Here is a 20,609-nt window from a genome sequence, read left to right as displayed (position 1 = left end):
GGAAGAATGATTGCTTTGCGGTTTTTTTGTTGGTTGGTTTTCGTTTTGTTTCTAGATTTGTTTCATTTGATTGTTTAATTTTTCCTCTCCTGGAGCAAAAGTCACCAGAGAGTTTTGCATGAGGAAACATGACAGTACTTAATGAAACTCAGCACCTAAGGGCATAAGGCAGTTGAAGGTTTTGTTTGTTTGTTTGTGTTTGTTTTGTTTTGTTTTGTTTTGTTCTTTCAATCAGCACCAATCCCGTAAATGATCTACACTTGGTGTAAGGTATAAAACTTTTTTTTTTTTTTCTTTTGGAGTGGAGACAACTCCTCCTTCTCCACCCTATGAACCATAGTGTGGGATTTTTTTCAATACTGTTTCTTATGTGTAAAAAACAAAAGAAAAGTTTTCTTTTTGTTTTTACTTACAAAACATAGAGAATATCTTTGTATACATACAGCGACTGGAAAGAAAGCTTATCTGAAGGGGTTGTGACTTATTCTTTTCTTTTTTTTTTTTGTAGCATTGGTGGTGGTGATGGTGGTGGTGGTTTTGTGTATTGGGGGAAGGGAGGGTTATATTTCTTGTGAGCGGTGTTTACTGCAAACCAAATTTAAGGTCCCCTTCTCAACTTGGGTCAAGATGCTCTTAGAGTGAAGACTCATACTGTAGCAACTCATAAAGGAGCGGTCCGTCTCGATACCGAATGCCTACTGCGGTGGGGGTGACATACTGCAGAATGTTAATAGTCCTTCTCAACCTCCTGTCTACAAAATGAGCATCCCAAGCTGGGTATCTCTTTCTTGGCATGTCAATCTTAATGAGGGGCCCTTCTGGGTAGTAAGGACGCCCCAACGGGGTAGGGGGCCCCATGGGTCTCACTTGGAAAACGGGCAAGCAAGTGTCAGCCGTGAGATCCTCCTGTTGTTCCGTTACGGCTCTGGTGGGCGTGACCTGGGTCCCCCGGTACCCAGGGGTCTGAGGCGCCATGGGCTCAACATCGGGGGGCAAAGGGATGCCCCAGAGCAGCTCGGCACAACAGGAGCTGGCAAAAATCTTAGCTCGCGGCCCCATGGGATGCAGCACACCGTAATATAAGAGCATCATTGCGATCCCAGCCACAAAGCTAATAAAGACACAACACAGTGCTGGCACCGCGTAGGAGTCAGTGGTCTCCGGGTTTCTGTAAAAATACCAAAGGAACGTCAAGGCAGCATTCTCGGTCAAGACTATCGTATAATATGCAAACATTCGATATCGAGTCCGCCCTTCCTTGACGTTAAACCAGCAGAAAATGTACACAATCCCTACCACCATGTTGAAGAGGATCTCCTCCCACTTGGACATGCAGAAGTCTGTTCCGCCATGGATGATCCAGAAGGCCATGGCACACCAGTGAACCACCACGAAGATCCCAAAGTAGAGCTGGAATATGGAAGCAAAGAGGGCAAAAGAGATAACTCTGGATGAGATGGTGAAGAGGCGCCAGAAGAGTTGGATGAGGGCCCCTCTGTAGCTCATACTCTTCTTGTCGTCCCTGGAGTCCCGCAGCAGCTTGTGATAGGAGGCTAGCACCCAAGCCAGGGACATCAGGGAAGTCACAGAGGAGACACCTGCCGGAAAGACACAAACCCACACAGTCAAAACCTTGGACATCAAGCGCCGGGCAGGGTGGGGGTGCCAGCCGAGGAGACGCCCACACACACCGCAGTCTAAAGGAGGAGGGAGAAAGAAACACACAATCAGGCACTGGATCTTGAGGTCACAGCTGGTTCCTAAGCTGACAACTTTTGAGGTCTAGTTTTACTTTTCGCAACCCAGTCTGGAACTCCTGGGGACCCACGACTCAAGAGTGAAGCTGAGGCTGACGTGCCTTGCCAAGGGAGCTGAGAACTGGGGCCACCGTGGTGATCGACTGTATCTGCGGCGGGCCGGGCGGCAGGTGTTCTGTTTTAAGGCATCATGAGCTTGCGGGGAAACTTGTTGCACACACATGTGTGGCCGGGGTCCGTGGCCCTGTCTCCAGCAGCCTGGTGGCTCTCAGAAGAGCCCACAGAAGGGATCTGTGAAGCCCATCGGCTTGCTCACTGCCCCAAGTTCCACCACTATTCTCCCCTGGAAAAGCACTGGAGTCTCTATTGCTTTTTCACCAGCTCGCCCATGCCTCTGAACTAAGGTTTTTGCATTTAGTTTCTCCATCCCCTGCCCATGACCACCCTGATCACGGGCCCTGGGATATCCTGCCTGTTTCGGTGGTTGCCTTTCTCATTCCTTCTTGTCTCTCTCATTCTTGTCCAATCTTTGTTTCTTTCTCCAACCCACCACTCTGCTCAAAGTTCTCTGAGGCCTTGGCTTGGGAGGCCCGTCCTTGTCTGGTCTCTGTCCTGACTCAGCAGCACTGTTGCTCATGCTTCAGGAATGCCTTTTCCGCTCACCATCCTCGCTCATCATTCCCTGCATTTCTCCTCAGCGGGCAAGTGAATGTGTCTGATCCCAAGTCATATTTCAATTCCCATAGAGCAATTTTATTTATAATGCTGCCTATTGGATTTTGGTAACTCAATCAAACTCAACACAATATATAGTTACTGGAGTTTCTCCAAATCCACCCACAAGAAACCAATTATTAGGCAAGTATTACCATACAACCCCTCTCAAGCAAGATTCCCCATCACTGCTCGACGCCCTCACGCATTTTCTCCACTCCATCTGAAGCCTCTTTTGTTTTTCTTTTCTCTCCAGATTTCAGAACTAAATGCAACTCAATTCAGTTGGAGTCCTGAATGCTGTTCCTTTGGCACCCATCTCCTTACCAGTTTCCCTACCCTCATACCAGAGCACAATTCCCCTATGACATTCTCCAGGCTGAAGTTAAAGTTACCATATCAACCTCTCTCACCTCAAAGATCCAGGAGCCTGCTCATCAAGAGACTCATTCAACTGCCCCAGCCCTGCAGCCTTTGGTTTTTCCTTGGGGCTCTGCTCATCATCCCACTCCCCTCTGAGGCCCCGGGGAGAGTCAAAGTTCCCTGTCATTTTACACTCTCCCTGCATTCACCTTCCTTACCCACCTCACTCACGTACTCCCTTCCAACATCTCACAGAGATGCTCAGGTTTACAGCTTGCAGAATGATACAGTGCAAGACTAGAGGAGCAAGATGGCGCAGGAGTAGGAGACCTGGATTTCGTCTGGTCTCAGGAATTCAGCTGAATAGGGATCAAACCATTCTGAACACCTACAAACTCAACAGGAGACCCGAAGAAGAGAGTAGCAACAACTCTCTGAACAGAGAAGCGACCACTTACTGGAAGGTAGGACGTGCGGAGAAGTGAATCCGAGGCGGGAGAATAGATGGCGGGGGGAGGGGGCCTCCGTCGGCCGCTTCTGGCAAGTGATAGAGCCGCGGAGCACAAAATCAGAACTTTTAGAAGCCGGCTCCGCTGAGGGATGTCGCTCCAGTGGTTAAGCGGGGCATGGAACCCTCGTGGGACAGTGTGGTCTCAGGACCCTCGGGGTCACAGAAAGACCGGGAGTGCCTGAGTGCAGCAGAGCTCCCAGGTATTGGGGCGCGGAAGCCAGCTGCAGAGATGGAGCCAAGGCATGGGCTCTCAGCTCAGGGTGGCCATAAACTATGATCTGCGGCCCAGTCGGGCCACTACTCCTCTAGCAGGGACCCAACAAGCGGCAGAGCCGGGGAGACTCCCCTCCCTCCCCTGGGAGGAGCGGTGTGGGAGAGCACCGCAGGGATCTGCTGGGTTTGGAGACTCCACACGGGGTCGGGTGCCAGAGATAGAAACGCTCGGTCACAGGCTGGGTGAGCACAGAGTGCGGCCGGAGACCGGGGACACGGGAGTGACTGCTTTTCTCTGGGGGCGCACTGAGGAGCAGGGCCCCGAGTTCTCAGCTCCTCCGAGTGGAGATTGGGAGGCCACCATTTTCACCCTGGTCCTCCAAAGCTGTACCGAGAGCTTGCAGGGAACAAAAGCTCCTGAGAGCAAACCCAAGCAGATTGCTTAGCCGGGACCAACAAGGGTGGGGCAATTCCGCCTCTGGCAAAGACATATGGGAACCACGGCAACAGGCCCCTCCCCCAGAAGATCAGCACAACAGCCAGCCAAGACCAAGTTTACCCATCAAGGAGAACGGGAGAACTCCAGCGCTAGGGGAATACTGCACATAGAATTCATGGCTTTTTTAACATGATTCATTAGTTTTTCAAAGTTAATTTTTTAACTTTTTTTTTTAATTTTTCTTTTTCCCTTTTTCAACCACATCTTATCAATCCCTTTTAAAAAAAAAACATTTTTTATTTTTCATTTTTAGAGTCATATTTTATCCCTTCATAGTAGTTACCCTTATTTTTGGCATATATATATAAGTTGTTCTCTCTTTAAAATTTTCAGATACAGTTTCTTCTAACAGATCAAAATATACCCTAAATCACTAGTGTACGGCTTTGTTCTAGTCTCCTGCCTGATCACATTCTCTCCCTTTTTTTTTAAATCTTCTTTCTTTTTTCAAACAATTTCTTATCGTATCAATTCCTTTTATAAAATCTTTTATAATTTTCATCTTTACAGTCATCTTCCATCCCTTCATTGTATCAACCCTTATTTTGTACATATATAAGTCTTTCTTCCTTTAAAATTTTAGGAGGCACTTTTTCTAACAGACCAAAATACGCCCAAAATCTAGTGTGTGGCACTGATCCATGCACTAGCCTGATCATATTTGATCATATTCGGGGTTTTTTTGTATTGTTCTGTTTTTGTTTTTATCTTTTTCTTTTTTTTTTTTTTTCTTTCTTTTCTCTTTCTTTTTTCTTTCTTTCCCTTTCTTTTCCCCTGGTTTCAGGTCTTTTCTGATTTGTATAGAGTATATTTGCTGGGGACGTTGTTAACCTGTTAGCATTTTGTTCTCTCATTCATCTATTCTGCTCTGGACAAAATGACAAGACGAAAAAAATCACCTCAGCAAAAAGAACAAGAGATAGTACCGTCAGCCAGGGACCTACTCAATATGGACATTAGTATGATGTCGGACCTAGAGTTCAGAATCATGACTTTAAAGATACTAACTGGGCTTGAAAAAAGCGTGGAAGTTATTAGAGAAACCCTTTCTGGAGAAATAAAAGAACTAAAATCTAACCAAGTCGAAATCAAAAAGGCTATTAATGAGGTGCAATCAAAAATGGGGGCACTAACTGCTAGGATAAATGAGGCAGAAGAGAGAATCAGCGATATAGAAGACCAAATGATGGAAAATAAAGAGGCTGAGAAAAAGAGAAAGAAACAACTACAGGATGACGAGGGCAGAATTCGAGAGATAAGCGATACAATAAGACGAAACAACATGAGAATAATTGGGATCCCAGAAGAAGAAGAAAGAGAGAGAGGGGCAGAAGGTATATTGGAGCAAATTATAGCAGAGAACTTCCCTAATGTGAGGAAGGACACAGGCATCAAAATCCAGGAGGCACAGAGAACCCCTCTCAAAATCAATAAAAATAGGTCAACACCCCGACATCTAATTGTAAAACGAGTCTCAGAGACAAAGAGAAAATCCTGAAAGCAGCTTGGGAGAAGAGATATGTAACCTACAATGGTAGAAATATTATTATTATTATTATTTTTTAAAGATTTTATTTATTTATTTGACAGAAAGATAGAGAGCACAAGTAGGCAGAGTGGCAGGCAGAGGGAGAGGGAGAAGCAGGCTCTCTGCTGAGCAGGGAGCCGGACATGGGGCTCGATCCCAGGACCCTGGGATCATGACCTGAGCCGAAGGCAGCCGCTTAACCGACTGAGCCACCCAGGCGCCCCAACAATGGTAGAAATATTAGACTGGCAACAGACCTATCCACAGAGACCTGGCAGGCCAGAAAGGACTGGCATATCTTCAGAGCACGAAACAAGAAAAATATGCAGCCAAGAATACTATATCCAGCTAGGCTGTCATTGAAAATTGAAGGAGAGATAAAAAGCTTCCAGGACAAATAAAAACTAAAGGAAATTGCAAACACGAAACCAGCCCTCCAAGAAATCTTGAAAGGGGTCCTCTAAGCAAAGAGAGAGCCTAAAAGCAGCATAGATCAGAAAGGAACAGAGACAATATACAGTAACAGTCACCTTACAGGCAATACAATGGCACTAAATTCATACCTTTCAATAGTTGCCCTGAATGTAAATGGGCTAAATGCCCCAATCAAAAGACACAGGCTATCAGATTGGATTAAAAAACAAGACCCAGGTTTCTAGGCAAGATGGCGGAGGAGTAGGAGACCTGGATTTCATCTGGTCTCAGGAATTCAGCTGAATAGGGATCAAACCATTCTGAACACCTACGAACTCAACAGGAGATCGAAGAGGAGAGTAGCAACAACTCTCTGAACAGAGAAGCGACCACTTACTGGAATGTAGGCTGTGCGGAGAAGTGAATCCGAGGCGATATTCGGAAGGATAGACGGCGGGGGAGGGGCCTCCGCTGGCCGCTTCTGGCAAGTGCTAGAGCCACGGAGCACAAAATCGGAACTGTTAGAAGTCGGCTCCGCTGAGGGACGTCGCTGCAGTGGCTAAGCAGGGGGTGGAATCCTCCCGGGACAGTGTGGTCTCAGGACCCTCGGGGTCACAGAAAGACCGGAGGTGCCTGAGTGCAGCAGAGCTCCCAGGTATTGGAGCGGGGAAGCCGGCTGCAGAGACGGAGCTGAGGCGCGGGCTCTCAGCTCGGGGTTGCCATAAACTGTGATCCGCGGCCCAGTCGGGCCACTGCTCCTCCAGCAGGGACCCAACAGGCGGCAGATCCGGGGAGACTCCCCTTCCTTCCCGGGGAGGAGCAGCGCGGGAACGCACCGCAGGGATCTGCTGGGTTTGGAGACTCCACACGGGGTCGGGTGCCAGAGATAGCAACTCTCTGTCACAGGCCGGGTGAGCACAGAGAGCGGCCGGAGACCGGGGACAAAGGAGTGACTGCTTTTCTCTGTGGGCGCACTGAGGAGCGGGGCCCCGAGTTCTCGGCTCCTCCGGGTGGAGATTGGGAGGACACCATTTTTGCCCTGGTCCTCCAAGGCTGTACGGAGAGCTTGCAGGGAACAAAAGCTCCTGAGAGCAAACCCGAGCAGCTTGCTTAGCCCGGACCGAAAAGGGCGGGGCAATTCAGCCTCCGGCAAAGATATTTGGAAACCACAGCAACAGGCCCCTCCCCCAGAAGATCAGCACGAACAGCCAGCAAGCGAAGACCAAGTTTACTGATCAAGGAGAACGGGAGAACTCCAGTGCTAGGGGAATACTGCACATAGAATTCATAGCTTTTTTTTTACCATGATTCATTAGTTCATCAAAGCTAATTTTTGTTAACTGTTTTTTTTTCTATTTCCCTTTTTCAACCAACATCTTATCAATCTCTTTTAAAAAAAAACACATATTTTATTTTTCATTTTTAGAGTCATATTTTATCCCTTCATAGTAGTTACCCTTATTTTTGGCATATATATATAAGTTGTTCTCTCTTTAAAATTTTCAGATACAGTTTCTTCTAACAGATCAAAATATACCCTAAATCACTAGTGTATGGCTCTGTTCTAGTCTCCTGCCTGATCACATTCTCTCCCTTTTTTCTTTTCTTTTTTTAAAACCTTCTTTCTTTTTTCAAACAACTTCTTATCTTATCAAGTCCTTTTATAAAATCTTTTATAATTTTCATCTTTACAGTCATCTTCTATCCCTTCATTGTATCAACCCTTATTTTGTACATATATGTCTTTCTTCCTTTAAAATTTTAGGAGGCACTTTTTTCTAACAGACCAAAATACGCCCAAAATCTAGTGTGTGGCACTGATCTATGCACTAGCCTGATCATATTTGATCACATTCTGCTTTTTTTGTATTGTTCTGTTTTTGTTTTTATTTGTTTTTATTTTTTTTTCTTTCTCTTTCTTTTTTCTTTCTTTCCCTTTCTTTTCCCCTGGTTTCAGATCTTTTCTGATTTGTATACAGTATATTTGCTGGAGACGTTGTAAACCTGTTAGCATTTTGTTCTCTCATTCATCTATTCTCCTCTGGACAAAATGACAAGACGAAAAAAATCACCTCAGCAAAAAAGAACAGGAGGTAGTACCATCTGCCAGGGACCTACTCAATACGGACATTAGTACAATGTTGGACCTAGAGTTCAGAATCATGACTTTAAAGGTACTAGCTGGGCTTGAAAAAAAGCGTGGAAGTTATTAGAGAAACCCTTTCTGGAGAAATAAAAGAACTAAAATCTAACCAAGTCGAAATCAAAAAGGCTATTAATGAGGTGCAATCAAAAATGGGGGCACTAACTGCTAGGATAAATGAGGCAGAAGAGAGAATCAGTGATATAGAAGACCAAATGATGGAAAATAAAGAGGCTGAGAAAAAGAGAGAGAAACAACTACAGGATGATGAGGGCAGAATTCGAGAGATAAGTGATATGATAAGACGAAACAACATGAGAATAATTGGGATCCCAGAAGAAGAAGAAAGAGAGAGAGGGGCAGAAGGTATATTGGAGCAAATTATAGCAGAGAACTTCCCTAATGTGAGGAAGGACACAGGCATCAAAATCCAGGAGGCACAGAGAACCCCTCTCAAAATCAATAAAAATAGGTCAACACCCCGACATCTAATAGTAAAACTTACGAGTCTCAGAGACAAAGAGAAAATCCTGAAAGCAGCTCGGGAGAAGAGATATGTAACCTACAATGGTAAAAATATTAGATTGGCAACAGACCTATCCACAGAGACCTGGCAGGCCAGAAAGGACTGGCAAGATATCTTCAGAGCACTAAACGAGAAAAATATGCAGCCAAGAATACTATATCCAGCTAGGCTATCATTGAAAATAGAAGGAGAGATAAAAAGCTTCCAGAACAAACAAAAACTAAAGGAATTTGCAAACACGAAACCAGCCCTCCAAGAAATCTTGAAAGGGGTCCTCTAAGCAAAGAGAGAGCCTAAAAGCAGCAAAGATCAGAAAGGAACACAGACAACATACAGTAACAGTCACCTTACAAGCAATACAATGGCACTAAATTCCTACCTTTCAATAGTTACCCTGAATGTAAATGGGCTAAATGCCCCAATCAAAAGACACAGGCTATCAGATTGGATTAAAAAACAAGACCCATCAATATGTTGTCTGCAAGAGACTCATTTTAGACCCAAAGACACCCCCAGATTGAAAGTGAGGGGGTGGAAAACCATTTACCATGCTAATGGACACCAAAAGAAAGCTGGGGTGGCAATCCTTATATCAGACAAACTAGATTTTAAAACAAAGACTGTAATAAGAGATGAGGAAGGACACTATATCCTACTTAAAGGGTCTATCCAACAAGAAGATCTAACAATTGTAAATATTTATGCCCCGAACATGGGAGCAGCCAATTATATAAGGCAATTAATAACAAAAGCAAAGAAACACATTGACAACAATACAATAATAGTGGGGGACTTTAACACCCCCCTGACTGAAATGCACAGATCATCTAAGCAAAAGATCAACAAGGAAATAAAGACTTTAAATGACACACTGGACCAAATGGACTTCACAGACATATTCAGAACATTCCACCCCAAAGCAACGGAATACACATTCTTCTCTAGTGCCCATGGAACATTCTCCAGAATTGATCACATCCTAGGTCACAAATCAGGTCTCAACCGGTATCAAAAGATTGGGATTATTCCCTGCATATTTTCAGACCACAGTGCTCTGAAACTAGAACTCAATCACAAGAGGAAAGTCGGAAAGAACTCAAATACATGGAGGCTAAAGAGCACCCTACTAAAGAATGAATGGGTCAACCAGGAAATTAAAGAAGAATTAAAAAAATTCATGGAAACCAATGAAAATGAAAACACAACTGTCCAAAATCTTTGGGATACAGCAAAGGCAGTCCTGAGAGGAAAGTATATAGCAATACAAGCCTTTCTCAAGAAACAAGAAAGGTGTCAAATACACAACCTAACCCTACACCTAAAGGAGCTGGAGAAGGAACAGCGAATAAAGCCTAAACCCAGCAGGAGAAGAGAAATAATAAAGATCAGAGCAGAAATCAATGAACTAGAAACCAAAAGAACAGTAGAACAGATCAACGAAACTAGGAGCTTGTTCTTTGAAAGAATTAACAAGATTGATAAACTCCTGGCCAGACTGATCAAAAAGAAAAGAGAAATGACCCAAATCAACAAAATCATGAATGAAAGAGGAGAGATCACAAGCAACACCAAAGAAATACAAACAATTATAAGAAGATATTATGAGCAACTCTATGCCAGCAAATTAGATAACCTGGAAGAAATGGGTGCATTCCTAGAGATGTATCAACTACCAAAATTGAACCAGGAAGAAATAGAAAACCTGAACAGACCTATAACCACTAAGGAAATTGAAGCAGTCATCAAAAATCTCCCAACAAACAAAAGCCCAGGCCAGATGGCTTCCCAGGGGAATTCTATCAGACATTTAAAGAAGAATTAATACCTATTCTCCTGAAACTGTTCCAAAAAATAGAAATGGAAGGAAAACTTCCAAATTCATTTTATGAGGCCACCATTACCTTGATCCAAAAACCAGACAAAGACCCCATCAAAAAGGAGAATTACAGACCAATATCCTTGATGAACATGGATGCAAAAATTCTCACCAAAATACTAGCCAATAGGATCCAACAGTACATTAAAAGGATTATTCACCACGACCAAGTGGGATTTAGCCCTGGGCTGCAAGGCTGGTTCAACATCCGCAAATCAATCAACGTGATACAATACATTAACAAAAGAAAGAACAAGAATCATATGATCCTCTCAATAGATGCAGAAAAAGCATTTGACAAAGTACAGCATCCTTTCTTGATCAAAACTCTTCAGATTATAGGGATAGAGGGTACATACCTCAATATCATAAAAGCCATCTATGAAAAACCTACAGCGAATATCATTCTCAATGGGGAAAAGCTGAGAGCTTTTCCCCTAAGGTCAGGAACGCGGCAGGGATGTCCACTCTCACCACTGCTATTCAACATAGTATTAGAAGTCCTGGCCACAGCAATCAGACAACAAAAAGAAATAAAAGGCATCCAAATCGGCAAAGAGGAAGTCAAACTCTCACTCTTTGCAGATGATATGACACTTTATGTGGAAAACCCAAAAGACTCCACCCCAAAACTGCTAGAACTCATACAGAAATTCAGTCAAGTAGCAGGCTATAAAATCAATGCACAGAAATCAGTGGCATTCCTATACACCAACAACAAGACAGAAGAGAGACAAATCAAGGAGTCGAGCCCATTCACAATTGCACCCAAAACCATAAGATACCTAGGAATAAATTTAACCAAAGAGGCAAAGGATCTGTACTCAGAAAACTATAAAATACTCAGGAAAGAAATTGAAGAAGACACAAAGAAATGGAAAAAACGTTCCATGCTCATGGATTGGAAGAACAAACATTGTGAAGATGTCAATGCTACCTAGAGCAATCTACACATTCAATGCAATCCCCATCAAAATACCATCACTTTTTTCAAAGAAATGGAACAAATAATCCTAAAATTTGTATGGAACCAGAAGAGACCCCGAATAGCCAGAGGAATATTGAAAAAGAAAAGCAAAGCTGGCGGCATCACAATTCCGGACTTCCAGCTCTATTACAAAGCTGTCATCATCAAGACAGTATGGTACTGGCACAGAAACAGACACATACATCAATGGAACAGAATTGAGAGCCCAGAAATGGACCCTCAACTCTATGGTCAACTAATCTTTGACAAAGCAGGAAAGAATGTCCAATGGTAAAAAGACAGACTCTTCAACAAATGGTGTTGGGAAAATTGGACAGCCACATGCAGAAAAATGATACTGGACCATTTCCTTACACCACACACACAAATAGACTCCAAATGGTTGAAAGACCTAAACGTGAGACTGGAGTCCATCAAAATTCTAAAGGAGAACACAGGTAGCAACCTCTTCGACCTCAGCCGCAGCAACTTCTTCCTAGAAACATCACCAAAGGCACGAGAAGCCAGGGCAAAAATGAACTATTGGGACTTCATCAAGATAAAAAGCTTTTGCACAGCAAAAGAAACAGTCCACAAAACCAAAAGACAACTGACAGAATGGGAGAAAATATTTGCAAATGACATATCAGATAAAGGGCTAGTATCCAAAATCTATAAAGAACTTATCAAACTCAACACCCAAAGAACAAGTAATCCAATGAAGAAATGGGCAGAAGACATGAACAGACATTTTTCCAAAGAAGACATCCAAATGGCCAACAGACACATGAAAAAGTGCTCAACATTGCTCGGTATCAGGGAAATCCAAATCAAAACCTCAATGAGATACCACCTCACACCAGTCAGAATGGCTAAAATGAACAAGTCAGGAAATGACAGATGTTGGTGGGGATGTGGAGAAAGGGGAACCCTCCTACACTGTTGGTGGGAATGCAAGCTGGTGCAGCCACTCTGGAAAACAGTATGGAGGTTTCTCAAACAGTTGAAAATAGAACTACCCTACGACCCAGCAATTGCACTACTGGGTATTTACCCCAAAGATACAAATGTAGGGACCTGAAGGGGTACGTGCACCCCAATGTTTATAGCAGCAATGTCCACAATAGCCAAACTGTGGAAAGAGCCAAGATGTCCATTAACAGCTGAATGGATAAAGAATAAGTGGTATATATACACAATGGAATATTATGCAGCCATCAAAAGGAATGAGATCTTGCCATTTGCAATGACGTGGATGGAACTGGAGGGTGTTATGCTGAGTGAAATAAGTCAATCAGAGAAAGACATGTATCATATGACCTCACTGATATGAGGAATTCTTAATCTCAGGAAACAAACTGATGGTTGCTGGAGTGGTGGGGATGGGATGGATGGGGTGGCTGGGTGATAGACATTGGGGAGGGTATGTGCTATGGTTAGCGCTGTGAATTGTGCAAGACTTTTGAATCACAGATCTGTACTTCTGAAACAAATAATGCAACATATGTTAAGAAAAAAGAAAAAGAAGAAGATAGCAGAAGGAGAAGAATGAAGGGGAGTAAGTCGGAGGGGGAGACGAACCATGAGAGACGATGGACTCTGAAAAACAAACTGAGGTTTCTAGAGGGGAGGGGGTGGGGGGATGGGTTAGCCTGGTGATGGGTATTAAAGAGGGCACATTCTGCATGGAGCACTGGGTGTTATGCACAAACAATGAATCATGGAACACTACATCAAGAACTAATGACGTAATGTATGGTGATTAACATAACAATAAAAAATTTAAAAAAAAGAATGATACAGTGCAATAATAAAAACTATTATGTTGGCGTGAGCATAGAAAAACCTCCAAACTGTTAACTGTTACAATGAATATGTATTGCTTTTGTAAATAATAGCAACCACTGTTGACAACAAACAGGGGAGAAACCATACCAATTCCTCCATAGAAGCCAATCTTGAGAACACCTAATGAGTTTCCTCTCACCTTTCTGGAAAGTTCTGAACACGGTACTTGATGTGTCCTGCTCTGCCCTTTGTACACACAGGGCATTTCCACCAGCACCTGCTGAGGCCACGTGTGCTCTGCAACCAAGTCACAGTCGTCATGCTAACATAACTCCTGAGTTTGTTGTCTGGTGGTGGGGTGGGAAGGGTGGGGAACGGGTCCTCTTTGGAGTCAGATGATTTAGGCTGTGGGTTTCCAGAAGGCAGGGAATGTGCCATCATCTTGGTAGTCTGTGCCAGGCTTATTACCAATCCTGGAGCATCATCAGAAATTTCCTCTTAAACATCTTTGTGACATTAGCCCTCTCCTGGTGAACTCATTTCTTGATGTTAATAATCTTGGTGGTACCGCTGACCTTTAATAATCAGATGGGAGTTCTAAAGAAGCTGAATGGGAAGAAGACTTGGTTTTTTTTTTGGTTCCTTCTAACAAATCAAAATGTATTACTTCCCTGGTTCTAAGAAAAACAAGAGTGCCAAGTTCATGAAGTAAGAAAAAGCAGCTTAGCTTTTGCCGGAGCATGGTCTAATTCAGGCTTATTCTGATGTCTGCTTTTGAACAGACTTGGTGGACAGAAGCGGGACAGCCCCTCAGCCTTCACTGTGCTGATCTCAATATTCTGTGCGTTGTGACATTCGCCTGGTCCATACCAAATACAAATAAACAGGAATTCATGTCCACCAATCACATAGCCATGCCAAGTACAATTCTTCCTCATTATTCCATCTTCTGGGTTACCTATGACATTTCCAGATCTGTTCCTGTGGTTTTGAGAGCTGGTGTTCTGTTCCTGCCTCACCCTTCATGAAGTGTTATAGAAACTTCTTCCCTTGGAGCTGACCAGTACACTGCTTGGTTCTTGGTTAATGCTTCCAGAATTGCTCTCTAGGGTCCCGCATGAATGTTCCCCAAACATCATAAGACATTAATGCGAATTACAAGGGGGGCTTGGGACACAGTCACATGGAAGACAGATCTGAGGGCCCGGCTGATGCCCAGCCTCACTCTTACCTCTCTGCCTGTCTGTTCCCAACTTGGTATAGTGTAGATCACCAAATGGTATATCCACAGGAAGCTTCATGGACCATCCGTTTCAACCCACCCATTCAAAGGACGCAGAAGTACAAGGGCTTGGGTTCCTTGCCCAAGATTACCCTGAGGACCACTGACAGTACAATTAGGCCCATGGTACAGCTCTCTGCCTGCCTGATCACATTGGTCCCGGCTCTCCATGCTTTTTGCACCCTGTCCCTTGGTCAGCTCGGGTCTCCTGAGGCCTACCAGGTAGCACCTTTCCTGAGGTCATTTGTGATGAAGGCCATCAGCCTTCTCTAATGGCAGATGTCTGTTCTAACACCAAGCTGTTGGTCCCTGAGGGCCTTGAATGCCAGGCCACATCCTTGGCATTGTGCGAATGCTCCAAGTTAGAGGAAAAAAGGGAGAGGGGAAACTTCTGACACCTGGCCCATGTGCAGGGTGCTCAGGGAAGAGGCCCTGCCCAAGACCACAAAGAATGCATTTGTCTGGAGCCCCTTCTCCTCAGAGCCAGAGCAGGGTGAGCAGGGACAGGAAAGAACATGAGTGGGGACATCATGCCATGCTGAGCCTGCCCCACTCTGTCTGCCAGCAGCATCGATAGAGATGATCCTATGGGGCAGGGGGAATGTCCAGAGGTGGCTACTTTCTAATTCACCACACTCACCAAAGAATTCCTTGTTCTATGCAAAGCTCTAAACAAAATTTTTTTCTTTGGTGGGGGGGGGGTGCATCCAGAGTTAGTGCTGCTTAAGAGCTGAGTACCTAGAGAGACCAGGAAAACCAGGCCCACTTTAGGATCCCATTAGGGAGTTGGGTTTCTCACTGGCTGCTCAACAGAGGGTAACTCTTGCCCTCCAGGTGCTCAAGAACCAATGGTACAGGGCATTAGATACACTTGTTATCAAACTCGCCTCCAGGAAACTTGTCTGGACCCCATCGATGACATTGGCATATTTGTTATGCTTGATCAATGGATCAAATATCCTATGATTTGCCAACTTTGCATCATTTCCCTGGACAAAACCTGTGGCCTCCCACACCCACAGGACTATAAGTGCATCTCATCCTCGAAGGACTGTCAGCAGAAGGTGCTTTGGGGCAGCCAGTTAATTCTGGGGGCTCAACTGGGGCAGGGGAGGGAGAGCCCCAGACAGATGTATTCCTTAACAGTGTAGCTGACTGTCCCAGAGAACACTGCACTGAGCATGTATATGCCTTATCTTATTTAGAAGAACCATGTGGTGTAGGTACTTATTGTGGGCTGAACTGTGTCATTCTTCCCCCCAAAATTTCATGTGTTGAAGCCCTAATCCCTAGGGCCTCAGAATGGGACTGTATTTGGAGACAGGGCCTTTAAAGAGGTGATTAAGTTAAATGACTTCATTAGAGGGGGCCCTAATCCAATCTGACTTTGTTCTTATAAGAAAAGGGGATTTGGACACACAGAGATACCAAGGATGCACTCACACAGAGGAAAGACCATGTGAGGACACATGGAGAAGGTGGCCATCTACAAGCCAAGGAGAGAGGCCTCCAGAGAAACCAGTCCTGCCTCTACCTTGATCTTAGACTTCCAGCCTCTAGAACGGCGAAGAAACAAAGGCCTGTTTTTTAGCCACCCAGTCTGTGGTATCTTATCACAGCAGCCCAGCAAACTAGTACAGTGCTCTAATTCCATTTTTTAGAAGAAGAACCTTAAGATGTTTTTCAAAAATCATACATCTGTCAAGAAGTAGAGTCAGGATTCAAACTCAGAGTCTGATTCCAGGGGCCCTGAAAGTCACTGCTGTACTAACGGACCCCCCAGACATGGCCTTAGAAGAGGCTGGGTGAAGGGAGAGGAAAAAAGATTGAGGTACTCTGGGTACGAAGGATTTCAATTTTTTGCTAAGTGGACAGGGTATCTGAGAGAGGCCCTTGATTTTGGAGCTACAAACCGAATTTGCATTCTAGTCCACGTTCCTCAGGAGAGTAACATTCAAGCCCCAAAGAAAGAGGTAACTCCAATAGAATTAACTGAGATCGTTTCCCTCTGTCAAGTGATTAATCTTCAAAGGCCTGCAGTGTATTCCATTGCAGAGGGAAGAAGGGCAAGGTTTTCCCTCACTGCTGTGGCTCACTCAGAAGATTTCTGTCACACCTGAGGTTAACCCAAAAGTCAATGCATTATCCTGGCCAAGACCCAAGCCCAGGGGAACCAGCCTTGGAAGGGGCCTTGTGGCCCCCTATGAGATTCTCAGACAGGCCTGGGAGCATTTACAATTTGCTCCCACTATGGCTTGATCACTTTTTATATTCCAAAGGTCAGACTGGAAATTGTTAAACACTTCACGTTTGGCTGTGACAAGTTCTGGGCAGTGACCTTCACGGCTTGCTCACTTTTCCTGGTGCAGACCAGGAGGCGGGGCTTGCAACTGGCCCACTGAGCCCACTGGAGCCCAGCCCCACCAGCTGGGAAGATGCTAAGCTGGAGCCTCCTCGGGGGTCACTCCCCCTGAGAAAAGCTTGGGAGTGGGGCCCTCAAGTTCTGATCATAGGCCCAGGGTTTAAGATTTCCAGAAAAGGAATGGCCATACCTATGACCAATGGAACAGAGCACGAGGGGCTGCAATCTGCAGTTGGACACCCCTTACCAAGAAGCAGTAGTCATCAGGGAAGGCCCAATTTGGTGGTGTCAGTACAATATCCAAGGGTCACTCTCAGCTGAACTATTGCCAGTTGGGGAACAAAACAAAAAATGTGAGTGTGGATGTCCCATTGCATGAGAGACATAGTAACATGGTGTCTGGGGAAGGACGGGACTCTAAAATCAGAGGGCAAGGGGGCAGATGAAGTGGAAGAATCCTAAGGAAAGATACGATGCAGTGGGAGGAATTAGGGTACAGGCCACCAGGGTGAGTGAGGTAGGGGGAGCTGAGATATGACAAGCCCAAAGCAGGGCCACAACCAGGGCAGGGCCACACCAAGGGGCCAGTAAGTGGGAGCTCCAACGCATGTGGGTTCAAGGAGTACTCTGAGAACCCCTAGGGGTATCTAGAGATGGCCATAAGCCTTCCTGAGTGAGAGTGGACAAGGTCAACAGCAGGACCTTGTTCTGTGGGGTGGTATGTGCATGCCCAGGTCTGTCACCAGCTGCTGTCCCCCACCTTTCTGCTACAAGGGCTTAGTACCACCACTAAATCACATGTTGGAAAAACACTTAGAAGAGGGATTGGGTGGGGCACTGAGCACAGGGTGGAGCAGGGGTAGGAAGAGTCAGCTGTGAAGACTCCCAGCCCCCTCTCTCTTGGCTCCCTCCCATCAGCATATAACCACGGTCAAGTTCCTCCGGTCTTAAAAAGACTGGATCTTCCCTGGATCCCTGCACCTTCTGCCAGTGAGATCCACTTCCCTTTGTCTCTTCTACTCCAAACTTCTCGAGGATAATCCCCTTGCTCCCTTAACTTCGCTGCCTCCCTTTAATACTGACCCACAGCTCCAATGGAGAGGTCTCTTTGAAGTCCTCAACCAGTTCCTGCACCGTGCAAACGACTTATCTCTCCTGACACTGTGTGACATTTGGCTTTGGGATCCACTCTATCTGTCTGTCCTCACACTTGACCGTTAGCTATTGCCCTAGTCATCCTTTCTTCGCTGGGCTATTATCCCCATTTCACAGGTAAAGAAACTGAACCTGAAATTGAAAGATTTCAGTGTTGCTGCAGCCACGTTCTGACATCACATACTCACCTAATTTGTATGGTATGATACCCCTAGAGATTCCCCAAGCCAAGAAACATGCTCAACTGGCTATTTGTCTACCTGCACGTCAAGGTCAGTCAAGGTCAACATCTGCCTCTTTCCACCATCACCTCTTCCCTGAAGTTAATATTACGGGAACTCAACCATCTACTCTTCAAGTCCCCCTTGTGTATTTTCCCCACACTGAGTTCCTTTTAGATGGGTGGTTTTTCACTTTCCACCCAACCAACTTCCCCTATCTTCCAACATTTTTTTTAAAAGCTTATTCTCTTCTTAGAAATGCTCCCAGAAAAAAAGATAAAGCAGCTGTGTGCACAGTGCTCAAAACATTCCTGCCTGTCTCCTGTCCTCACCTCCACCCAGAAGACACAGCAAGGGAGCACTGGTGCAAAGTTACTTTCCCATTTGGGCAACTGGGGGAAGGAAACCAGCATTATGGATGCCACCTAAAAGACGTTGAGTAACTTGGCCAAAGTTACACAGGTAGTAAGCAAGAGAGCTAACAATGGAACCTGGGATTATCTCACTCCTCAGCCATGATCAGTGTGCTTGAGCCGGCTCATGCTGGCTTGTGAGATCCAATCGTGAAATTTGCAGGAATTTTGGGGGCTGGCCGATGTCATGTTGGAGGCTTGAAAGAGCCGACTGTTAAGCATTTACCAGCACACCACTTGTCAGGATCTATTATCCTTCTTGAAAAATTTAGTGGACCTCATTGCAAGTTAGACGGGCCCCATAAGGCTGTCCTCCATATTCCAACAGCATACTTCTAGGCAAACCAATGCATTACTGGCTATCAGTCAGAATTATGCTCAGTAAGTATGATGTAAAAGCAACAAAGAAACCAATCCCCTTTTTAAACTTTCACTAACAATATGCTAACAGTAAATAATTGAAGGTCTGACAGTCTTCTTTGACCCTCAGTCTTTTGCAAGCATTGACATCCTCATTTTGGTCACATCTCTGTGTTTGGAGAGGGTGTGATCCCCATAGGAGGTTACCACATGGGGTAACCTTAAGACATCCTTGATATTTCCAGACTGACCCTTAGTGAGGGTCCAAACAGAAGATGGCATCCACCATCTGTGGATGGCACCCTTGGGACTGACAAGGGGCAATCGAAATGGCCTGGTGTAAATAGAGGGCGGGAAGACTGGAAGGTCTCGGGAAAGCTGACATCTGAGAAACCATACCATATCCTGAAGAAAAAGCTCTTTAACATCAGGGAGATGGGCCAAGGGGGACAGAATTTGGCCACTACACAGATAGTCTGTGTTGTAGAACATCATCTTACCATGGTTTATAGGAAATATCTCTTTATTGGCTCTGTATCCAGGCTGATCGTCATCTGCTAATCGCTAATAAAGATTTCAATAATAATGATCTCTCCCCTCTACTGAACAGCTACCGGGGCTCAGACTCCAGGCTAAGCATGTGACACACAGTAACTCAGTTATTCTTCCCTGCAAAGGTAGCTGAAGTCATGGGCTGATTTGAAGATGGGGAGAGTAAGGCTCACAGGCTAAGGAACTTTTCCATTATCATGTAGTTAAGAAATCACAGAAGAAGGATCTGAACTCAGGCCTGCCTAACTCCTGAATTCAGAGTCCTTTTGTAAACACCAGGGAAGGTGTGTCTCCTCACCCATACCCAGATTGATGAATCAGCGTTCAGATTTTATACATCAATTTCTTAACAGTTTGGTTATTGTGTGGCAGCCCTCTGATCACCTCTGTGAGCATTGACAAAGTCAAATTTGTGGGCCTGCCAAACTGAGGACCCACCCCTGGAAGGCCCTGTGTGCCAGTATGTGTGGAGGCATCTCTCTCATCCATCTCCCTTGCCTGGGCTGTTGGAATGACCTTCTAGCTCTGCATCTGCCCTTGTCCCAACAGTCTATTCACAATCCGGCCAAAGTGACTAAGCTACAGTATGCCCCTTCGTGTGGCCTCCCAGGCATGGTAGGCTGCCCGGGGCCACAGATTTTTTGCACCTTTCCCACAGGAGGATATGCATTCCCGCCCTGTTGAACTCAAGTGTGGTCTGGGGCTGGCTCTGACCAGGGACACACGAGTAGAAATACTTGTGTCACTTCCAGGCAGAAGGCCATGCTCTCCCACGCTCCAAGAATAAGCTGCTCCACCAGTGACCTGTGACAGACATGCAATGAGCAGGAAATGCAATCAACGTTTTAAGGCACCAGAATTGTTTGGGTATTGCCAATGGCGACATGGGCAGCCTCTCCTGACTGATGTGCCACCTTGTTCAGGGTTAACACCATGGTGGGTCCTTTCAGGGGCCTTCGGGGGCC

General features: G+C 45.2%; 1 protein-coding gene across 1 annotated transcript in view; it reads right to left on the bottom strand.

Moving 5' to 3' along the window:
- Nucleotides 1-448: 448 nt before the first annotated feature.
- Nucleotides 449-20,609, bottom strand: part of XKR6 (XK related 6) — a 320,586-nt gene continuing 300,425 nt past the window's right edge. The window contains 1 exon segment of the mRNA XM_027598424.2: nt 449-1,598. Coding sequence (XP_027454225.2) covers nt 634-1,598 — 965 coding nt within the window. The 3' untranslated portion in view covers nt 449-633.

The sequence above is a fragment of the Zalophus californianus genome, chromosome 2 (genome assembly GCF_009762305.2).
Source record: "Zalophus californianus isolate mZalCal1 chromosome 2, mZalCal1.pri.v2, whole genome shotgun sequence".
Classification (NCBI taxonomy): Eukaryota; Metazoa; Chordata; class Mammalia; order Carnivora; family Otariidae; genus Zalophus; species Zalophus californianus.
Note: the sequence above shows the minus strand (reverse complement) of the source record. Positions and strands in the feature narration are given on the sequence as shown.